Source organism: Grammomys surdaster, unplaced genomic scaffold, assembly GCF_004785775.1.
Source record: "Grammomys surdaster isolate TR1022 unplaced genomic scaffold, NIH_TR_1.0 184, whole genome shotgun sequence".
In the NCBI taxonomy this organism is placed as follows: Eukaryota; Metazoa; Chordata; class Mammalia; order Rodentia; family Muridae; genus Grammomys; species Grammomys surdaster.
This window is the reverse complement of record NW_021604629.1, coordinates 3,174,235-3,184,377: the sequence shown is the minus strand read 5'-3', so window position 1 is coordinate 3,184,377 and position 10,143 is coordinate 3,174,235. Positions and strand designations below refer to the sequence as shown.

Sequence of the window (10,143 nt, the reverse complement as noted above, 5' to 3'; positions counted from 1 at the left end):
TTATCCTTATCCACCCAATCTAGGGGAGGCAGGACTTTCGCCCCCCCCCCCCCCCCCCGCCTTCCAACCAGATCCAGTATTCCCACATCTCTGCGCTTCCATACAATTCCAGCACCCTATTGGCTGTGAAGCAGCAGCGGCAGGGATAAACACAAACTACCCAAGTCCTGCCTCCCCAAGAGGCCATGCCCCGTGGGAGAGAAGTCAAGGGCCTAAACCCTACATGGATGCAAATACCCTCTACTGTTATTACTTCAGACAGTTCTTTTCAGGAGACCATGGAAGATCTGTAGCTCTTAACCTGTAGGTTGTGACCCCTTTTGGGTTGAAAGACACTTTCATAGGTGTCACCTAAGACTATTAGAAAGCACAGATATTTACATTACAATTCAAAACAGTAGTAAAATTATAGTTATGAAGTAGCAACGAAAATAACATTATGGTTGGAGTCACCACAGCATGAGGAGCTGTATTAAAGGGTGGTAGTGTTAGGAAGGCTGAGGACCCCTGCTCTAGAGCCTTAAGCCCAAACATCATGCTTTGCTACTCAAGGGTTTCCTCCAGGGGCACCAAGCGTGTCTTCCAATTCCAGGTGCAGAAATATATTTCACTTCCTTGGCTGTTAGTAGATACTTACATGTTGAGTTCCATCCTGTGATATGAGTGTGACTTGTTGACTCAACCCAGACTGGGTTACTGTGGCTACTTGTGTAGAGACAATGTCCTCTCCTTCTACACCTGTAACGTATGTGATCTGGGGCCCTTTAAGAACATCATCACCTTGACCTGTTTAAAATAAATGAATAATTTACTTGAACAGCCAACTAACTTATTTAGATAACATTAGAGATTTTAAACATGGAACAGAATTGAGAGCTAGGCATGGTAGTGGACGCCTTGGAAAGAGGAAGTAGTTCAAGGGCAGCCTTGGTGTTCAAGGCGGATCTATGTTGTACAAAACCTTGTTTCAAAAAAATAAACAACAGAAAGCAAAACCCTACTTTTATATTCTAAACCCTGAAAATAGTTTCAGAACCTTTTCTTAATGAGTTTATCTTCACATCTGCCAGGCCAAGCCAAATCAAATCACACCAAACCCAACCCAACCCAACCCTATCCATCAACTTCAAGTGTTCTGATCTGGGGAGGCCTCTCCTTTACACTTAGATGTGATGATTATGTGATACTGTGCACATATGTACAGGGGACACAGAGGGGAAAAATTATATGCAGAGAGATTTGCCCTCTTGGCAGGGAAAGTCTGTATCAAGCTCCTGAAGTCACACTTCAGACTCATAAAGGTAACAAAAGAGTCTATAAACATTAACCACAAAACCAGAATGGCTTGTACACACAACCTACTAACCTGCTCAGTCTTTTACGCATGTGACTGAGCAGTCTATTAGCACACAGTGACATCACTGTGCAAAGACTAGCAATAACTCTCCAATGTAATGACTATCTGGGCTGAGGTTAATCATTCACTGAGTGACTCCATCCAGTTCAGGTACTTTTTTCTTCCATAAAGAACCAGCAAGTGAACAACGATTTCAGCAGAACTACTAGAGTGGGCGACTGACTGAGAAGATCACTGGCCTCTCTCTTCTTAATACTGGCCAGCTCCCAGGGAGCAAGGACGAAAGGGAAACCTTCCCTCTTCAAAGAAGAACTTAATACTGTACTACTTTTTTTTTTTTTTTTTGAGACAGGGTTTCTCTGTGTAGCCCTGGCTGTCCTGGAACTCACTCTGTAGACCAGGCTGACCTTGAACTCAGAAGTCCACTTGCCTCTGCCTCCCAAGTGCTGGGATTAAAGGCATGCACCACCACCGCCCGGCTCAACTTTTTTTTTAACTTAAATATTTGTGAACATTTCATTCAGGTGCTGAAAATGAGAAAAGAAGTCTTCGCTTTCCCAGGCAGAATCGCCATACTGGCCAGGCTTTCTCCAGATTTCTCCAACTTGCTTTCCTCTCGTCAAGCACTCAGGCTTTCCCATGTGCCAAACCTTCCTTCTATCTCCAAGTCCCCTTCTTCCCTTCCCTTCCCCCAGGCATTGCTTCTTTGCCTCCTTCACCCCATCCACCTTCATAATCTTTCCAAGAACATAACATTTCTTCAGGGAGCTTTCTCTGCTCTCCCAGAAGACACTAAGTTCTCCCTCTTCCACAAGGCAGAGCACCCGTGTCTTTCTGCAGCACTTGCAGAATCAGGTTTGAACGATTATAAAAATGAAACCAAAGCACTGGAGAGGACAGCACGGGTTATATGCTCACAACAGATATAACTGTTAAAGCGCTTACCTGGGGGAGGCTCGAAGAAGGCTTCCTGCTCCTCCTCAATGGGCTCTGTGTCATTGTGGGCTGTCCGTTTGTGCATGGCCAGTGTGGAGATCTGTTTGTATGTCTTCCCACAGTGGTTACAGTTGTATGGTTTAGAGTGAGTGTGAACGACATGGTGTTTATACAAACTGGAATATTCTGTAAACCGTTTGTCACACCCAGGAACTGTACAGACATATGGCTTTTCTCCTAAAGAAAGAAGACACACAAAAAGGTCAGTTTTTACATTGGTAGACAAAGTTACTCCACAGATGAAGGGTGGGAGTTCTAAAAAAAAATCGACAGGCAAATCATCTGTGAAGATAATTCAGTGCAAGCACGTGCTTAGCAGACATGCTGCAGAACTGAATCCCTAGCACAGGGGAGTGTGTGAGAGGTGTCCCTTTTCACCCTCAGATGAAATAGTACGTAAGAAAAATTCCCTATGATTTTAACTTGGCTCAAAAGTAGTCTGAGTAGCTGGAGAGATGGTTCAGTGGCTAAGGGTGCTTGCTTCTTTTCCAGAGGACCAGAGTTCAGTTCTCAGTACCCATATAAGGTGGCTTACAACCAACTGTAAGTTCATTTCCAGAAGACCCAATACTGTTTTCTGGTCTACATGATCACTACATTCTTGTGCACACCCTTTCCCTCATATCCATAATTAAAAAATAGTATTTTTTGGCATATGTGGCACACAACCATAATCCCAGCAATGAGAGGCAGAGGCAGTTGGATCTCTGTGAGTTTAAGAGTAGTGTGGTTCATAGAGTGTGTTCCAAGCCAGTATGGATTACAGTGTGATTAAATATGTGTGCCACCAGGCCTGACTCCATCTATTCCTAAATCTGAAATTCACTGATTTGACCAGATTAGCTGACCTCCTGCCATTGAGTCCCCAAAGACAGGATAACAGGCACATTTTCTGTGCTCAGCTTTTTCTATGGGTGCTTGTATACTTGTATGGCAAGTGTTTATCAAGAGAGGCAGCTCTGCAGCCCATCACAGTATCTGGTACCATAGTACTTATATGATAAGTGTTTATCAAGTGAGGCAGCTCTGCAGCCCATCACAGTATCTGATACTATAGTGTTTAACCACAGCTTTTAGTTTTAGGCTAGGTGTCAGGAAGAGTTACAAACTAATCTTTAACTCTCCTTGTAAATTAAGAAAAAATTATGTGCACATGTGTGTCTCTGTGTAGGTGTGTGCACATGAGTGCAGGTACCTAAAGAAGCCAGAAGAGGGGATCATATTCCCCTGAATTACAGGCAGTTGTGAGCCACCTGATAGGATGTGAGTGTTGGGAACCAAACTCAGTTCTTCTACAGGAACAGTACTTGCTCTTGACTGCTGAATATCTATTTAGCCCTTTATAAATAGAAAACAGTAACAGCAAAGGTTTCTTTTGTTTGTTTGAGACACAGTTTTTCTACATATTTCCTGGCTGTCATAGTACATAGTACATGGACCAGGTTGGCCTCTACTTCAGAGATCTTCTGGCTTCTTCCTCTTGAATGCTGGCATTAAAAGTATGTGGCACCATACCCATACTTTATAAATAAATAAAAATACAGTCACTTAATTTATGTGTATGGGTATTTTTCCTATATATATGTCCATATACCAATTGTGTACAATGCCCAAAGAGCTCAGAAAAGGGAATCAATCATTTTCTCTGGAAGTGGAATTACTGATGGTTTTTAGCCTCCACGTGGGTGCTAAGTCTAGGAACCAAGTCTAGGTCTTCTGAAAGAGCAGCTTTTAACTTTTCTCCAGCCCTTTTTTGTAAGCTTTTAAAAATTATGTTCATTTATTGGTGTGTGTTTGTGTGTGTGTGTATATGTGTATGTGCTGCCTTGTCTGGCTTCAGTGGGAGAGGAAGCGCCTAGACTGGCAGAGATTTAAAGTGCCACCATTGTCTGAGGCAGGTGATTTTCTAAATAGTAAAATGGCTGTCAATTACAACTAGGAATATCAGCCCAACTACTATTTAGGCTGCAGCAAAAACCACCACTAGGTGGCACCAAACAGTAAAAATGGAAACACGCGCCGGGCGGTGGTGGCGCACGCCTTTAATCCCAGCACTTGGGAGGCAGAGGCAGGTGGATTTCTGAGTTCGAGGCCAGCCTGGTCTACAGAGTGAGTTCCAGGACAGCCAGGGCTACACAGAGAAACCCTGTCTCGAAAAACCAAAAAAAAAAAAAAAAAAAAAATGGAAACACGCACTGTAAGCCTTTTTTTCCTTTGTTTTTTTAAGTGTCCACTTATGGCTGACCTTACACCCATTATACAGCTGCAGATGACCTTGAACTTCTGAACCTGTTTTCCCAGCTGCCTAGTGCTGGTATTATGATGTACACAGCATTCCTCCTTCAGAAGCTTTTGAGCTCTCACCTGCTGGCTGTATTGACTCTCCTGTGGCACTTTATCAGCCTTACATAAAAGTACTGCGTTTTACATTCTGAATCTTTTCCTCCCAGGCTGATCTCTTTCTTTCTTTATGTAGTTCTGGGATCAAAGGGAGACCCTTATTCACGTAAGCACTGAGGCAGTTACATGCCTGAAGGTGGCTCTGCCTTCCCACTGCTGGGACTAAAGGCGTGCACCATCACAGGTTAGCTCATCAGAGGAAGTCTGCAGCTGCTTAACCTCTTGTCATGTGAACAGGGAGGAAGAGAAGAGCTGGATGCCTTGAAGGACAGAGCAAGACAGCAGCAGTCATTACCTGTGTGTATCCTCACATGGTTTTTATAATTAGTTGCGCTGGCAAATGCCCTGCCACATCCAGGTTCTGTGCAGTAATAAGGTCTTTCTCCGGTGTGTGTCCTAATGTGCACTTTTCTGATATTTGATGTTGTAAAGGACCGACCGCAGCCTTCAATAGGACACTTAAAGGGCCTTTCTCCTAAAGATACAAAAGAGAATAAATTAAACAGTATAAAAAAAGATAGATAGATAGATAGATAGATAGATACAGAGATACAGAGATGGAAATGTCATGTGTCTCTGCAGCCTGCTGGCCCTGAGTTTCCCTTCTAAGCATTGCTGAGTTTCTGGAAAGAACATCATCTTCTCAAAATCTGGCTCAACACTCATCAGTGACTGTGACTTTCCAAGACAGAAAGACAGAATCAAGTGGGCATAGAAAAGACTGCCGGGCGGCAGTGGTGCACGCCTTTAATCCCAGCACTTGGGAGGCAGAGGCAGGTGGATTTCTGAGTTCGAGGCCAGCCTGGTCTACAGAGTGAGTTCCAGGACAGCCAGGGCTATACAGAGAAACCCTGTCTCGAAAAACCAAAAAATAAAAAAAAAATAAAAAAATAAAAAACTGAGCTGAGAAAAGCACAGACCAACATGTCAGAGAAAAGATAAAGGAGAAACAGGACTAGAGCTAAGGTGGCTAACTAGAACAGGATGAGAACAGACGGCTTAGTGGGTATAAATGCTTGCTGCCAAGCAAAACCCACTGAGTTGGATCCCTGGAACCTAAAAGTTAGAAGTGGACAATCAACTCCAGAAAAACTGTTCTTAACCCCATCAAGTGCCATGGTGCACACATATGCATACACATATAAAAATAAGTATAATAAATTTTTTTTTAAAAAAGGATTAAGTCTGTACCATAGAAGTCCCTAAGCTTATTTCCTACTTTATTTATTCTATAATACTACAAAGAAAAACAATATCTGGGTCCTGTGAGATAGCTTAGTAGCTTAAAGCCCTTGTCACCAACTCTACTAACTGCTTGAGTTGTATCCCTGGGAACTACATGGTAGAAGGTGAGAACCAAGTTCTGTAAGCTGTCTTCTGATGTCCACACACACAGTGTAGTGTGTGACCCCATAATAATAAATACAAATTTTTTTTTGCTTTTTCTTTAATCTAGTACCCCACCACCACCACATCATCAAAATAACTGCTGAACTTACACACACACACTCTATTGGAGACAGAATCAATCAGCCTCTGTCTCCTCTGTGTCTTTCTGTCTCTCCTCCCTGCTGTCTCTCTCCCTCCCTCTCTTCCTCTCCCGCTGTCTCTCTGTGTCTCTCTGTGCAGCCCTTGGCTCTGTAGACCAAGCTGGCCTTGAACTCAGAGATCTGCCGGCTTCTTAGTCCAAGTACTGTGATTTCTATATCTGACCTAAGACATTTTCTTTACCAGCAGGAGAGAGGAATCCTGTACCTCAATTTTGTCTTTTCTCAATTTTGCTACTTATCAAATGTGTAATCCTAGGATAATAACCTTGTTACTCAGGTAACCTCTGAAACTGAGTGGGCTGGTGATCTAGGGCTACTGTGTATATTTCTGGGGCTTCACCTTGGAAAGACATACACATAAACAGTGAATTGGATAGAATTTTAAGAATTTAAGAGAAGACTCTGATAATGACTCCTTTCACCTTTTTCACGGACACCATCTTTTCCCTCAGATTAAGCATTCCTGGCCTGGGGGCTGGAGAGACACTGGCGCTCAGCGGTTAAGAGCACTGGCTGCTCTTCCAGAAGACCCCAGTTCAATTTCCAGCACCCACATGGCAGCTAACAACCGTAACTTTGGTTCTAGCGTACTGATACCCTCACACCAACCCACATAAAATAAAATTAAATAAATTATTAAAAAATAATAATAAAATAAAAAGCATTCCTGGTCTAGTCTGATAGTACTAGCCTGTAATCCCAGAACTAGAACGGCTGATGCAGAAGTATCACAAACCCAAGGTCAGTCAGCCTAGACTACACGATGAGATCCATGAATCAAAGTAAAGAAAGTAATTGCTGGTCTAATTAGGACGTTCTGTCTATACTAGTACCTGTATGAGTTCTGATGTGCTTCTGTAGATCTCCTGAAGTTTTGAAAGATTTTGTACAATTATCTTCTGAACACCGATATGGCTTTTCTCCAGTATGAGTTCTGAAATGACTTTTTAACCCATAACCTTTAAGAAAATTAAAAAGAAAATTTATCTGTACAATACTCCTCTAAACATGTTTTTAGAGGTTAACCTATGGAAACATAAAGTAAGTAGGAAGGATAAAATACTAGGCAGATATAATAGGAGGACTCTTTTTTTTTTTTGGTTTTCGAGACAGGGTTTCTCTGTGTAGCCCTGGCTGTCCTGGAACTCACTCTGTAGACCAGGCTGGCCTCAAACTCAGAAATCCGCCTGCCTCTGCCTCCCAAGTGCTGGGATTAAAGGCGTGCATCACCACTGCCCGGCAAGATGACTCTTAAGAATATTCGAGGCAAGCTAGGTGTGGGGACTGATACCTGTACTCCTAACATATAGAGGCTGAAAAGGAAGGACTGCCATCAATTTGAGACCAGCAAGGAATGCGGTGTGAGACATTGTCTCAAAAAACAAACCAAGCCATCCCCGTGACAGAAGGCTTAATTCTTTGTGGCTCCCTAGGCCTGTTTTAATTATATTTTTAATCAGCATTTTTGGGAGGGTGGGGCATGGGGCATGGCAGCTTTACTGCTACATCAGGCTCCAGGCTGGTCTCAAATTCATTAGACGTTTGCTTGCCTCTGCATCCCCAGTGTCGGGATGAAAATTAAAGTCATATCCTATCACACCTGGCTTTTACTTTTTCTGGTAGAAGAAAACAGAAGATGGAATGAGGAATACCAAATACGTAGACACGGCTACATCTTTGGAGAAAAATGGTACTACAGAAAGGGGTCCAGAGCAAGCAGGACAGGAAGCAGTCAATTAAGAGACTGCAGAGGCTGGCTGGCTGGCTCAGCAGTTCCAAGTCTCTAGCAGAGAACATGGGTTTGGGTGTGTTTCCCAGTACCCACAGCAGGTGGCTCACAACTGCTTCGAAACCCAGTCCCAGGGGATTGAATCACCTCTTTGGGCTTATAAGGGCATCTGCACATACATGGTGCACATAAATTCAGCAGGCACACATACATACAAATAAAAAAACAAATGCAAGTCTAACAACCTGAACATGTGCCTTTTTGGACTCAAAATGGAAGGGGTCAGTCAGTTCCTGCCTCCTCTGGGCAATCCCACTGGAACTAAGAAGTAAAGAAAATTTGTTTTTACCTGTTGCAAATGCTTTCCCACAGCCTGAATGCTCACACTGATAAGGCCGGTCTCCTGTGTGCGAACGCTCATGGACCTGTTAGTAAAACACAAGCACAATTCTGTTTCCTTTACATGTTCTATAATAAGTTGTTCTCAAGATAAATCTAGTTTTTTCTTCTACTAGTAAATGGCTCTGGGCACCTGCCCCCCCCCCTCTCTGACTGTGTGTCTGTTGTGTGTGTGTATCTACCTACCTACCTGAGCTGGAGTCTCATGTACCCCAGGCTGACTCAAACATTCTCTATAGGCAAGGAGGACCTTGTGCTCTTGATCTTCTCTTCCTCCCAGGTACCGGGGTTATAGGTGTGCATTGCCACACCCAGTTTTTGGGGTGCTAAAGATAGATCCCAGGGCACACTACACAAGCATTCTACTAACTGAACTACATCTGCAGCTCTGCATCTGCCTTTCTGTGAGCCTCAAGATGCTGTCTGTAAAGTGACGTACACTATCCACCATTGGCAGCTGCTATGATACTTGAGGACTCATGTCAACGGCCAACATTCCCTGAACCTTTAATGGGTTCATTCTTTTTAGTAATTTATATGAACAGTATTAACTACTTTTCATACCCTCTCTGTAAGGGAATGTTATGTTATAGACAGAGTCTCATGTGTCCCAGGCTGGTTTTGTAGTGGGGGTGACCTTAAATCTTCTGAGGCATCTGCCTCCACCCTTGAGCATGGACTAAGGTCATATGCCACCACGACCTGAGGCACACCCCCCCAGCTTCCTGCCAGACTCCTGACTTAACGCTTCTCACATAAGAGACGTGAACTTCCTGCAAAAGCTATTTAATCTCAGGGCCACCCTGAGAAGGAGGATATGGTTTTATGAATCCATTTTCCGCTATGACAATAAACTGTTTAGAACCATGGACTGTCTCTTTTCACCAAGATCCACCATGGGGAGCCATGAAGAAGGCCTTCGCCCACAGAGCAGCAGCAGAATCTTCCATAGAAGGCCTCTCTGCGCTCCCAGCCACAACCCCCACCAAGCCTGCCTCTACCAGGCCAAGGACAATCATATCTGCTGGGACAAGCCGGAGCTCCCTTTCTCCCCCTGGCCCCAGGCTAGACACTGCCCCCAGTACACCCCCTCCGCCCCCACTCCATTCCATTCTTTGCTCTTCTGAGACTCCCAGCGGAGCCTGGATGTCTAAGATCGTAGCAGGCCCAGGGACCCCCAAGCCAGCTCCAGTTTTCCAACCCCAAGACCAGTGGTGCCTCAGGACTTCCCTACAGCTGAACACCTGCCCTGGAGGCAGCATGGGGTAAGCTCAGTCAAACTTCCTGAGGTCTGCTTCCCCCGAGCGCTGGAGCCCTGTGGCAGAGCTGGGCCTACAGCCCTACAATCAGTGCTCTTAACCACCAAACCATCTCTCCAGCCCAGGGATGACCAGTTTTATAGATAAGGGAAAATGAGGTATCAAGAGGTCACTCAACATGCTTAAATCATACATTGATAAATACAGGAAGTATGCTCTAAGGCCACTGTTCCAAATATACTTTCTGACACAAGGTAAGTTACTCATTAAATCTGAGCTATTTGGGGGCTGGTGAGATGGCTCAGTGGTTAAGAGCACTGACTGTACTTCCAGAGGTCACGAGTTCAAATCCCAGCAACCACATGGTGGCTAACAACCATCTGCAATGATATCTGATGCCCTCTTGTGGGGTGTCTGAAGACAGCTACAGTGTACTTACATATAATAAATAAA

The 10,143-nt window shown here is 44.1% G+C and overlaps 1 protein-coding gene across 4 annotated transcripts in view; it reads right to left on the bottom strand.

The window, feature by feature from the left end:
- Znf143 (zinc finger protein 143) overlaps window positions 1-10,143 on the bottom strand; it is a 36,791-nt gene that overhangs the window by 6,250 nt on the left and 20,398 nt on the right. For all 4 annotated transcript variants that reach the window (XM_028768041.1, XM_028768040.1, XM_028768038.1 and 1 more), the window contains exons 9-13: window positions 8,382-8,457; window positions 7,137-7,262; window positions 5,049-5,228; window positions 2,303-2,530; window positions 638-786 (exon numbers count right to left, since the gene is read on the bottom strand). In XM_028768041.1, coding sequence (XP_028623874.1) covers window positions 638-786; window positions 2,303-2,530; window positions 5,049-5,228; window positions 7,137-7,262; window positions 8,382-8,457 — 759 coding nt within the window. The remainder of the gene's footprint in view (window positions 1-637; window positions 787-2,302; window positions 2,531-5,048; window positions 5,229-7,136; window positions 7,263-8,381; window positions 8,458-10,143) is intronic.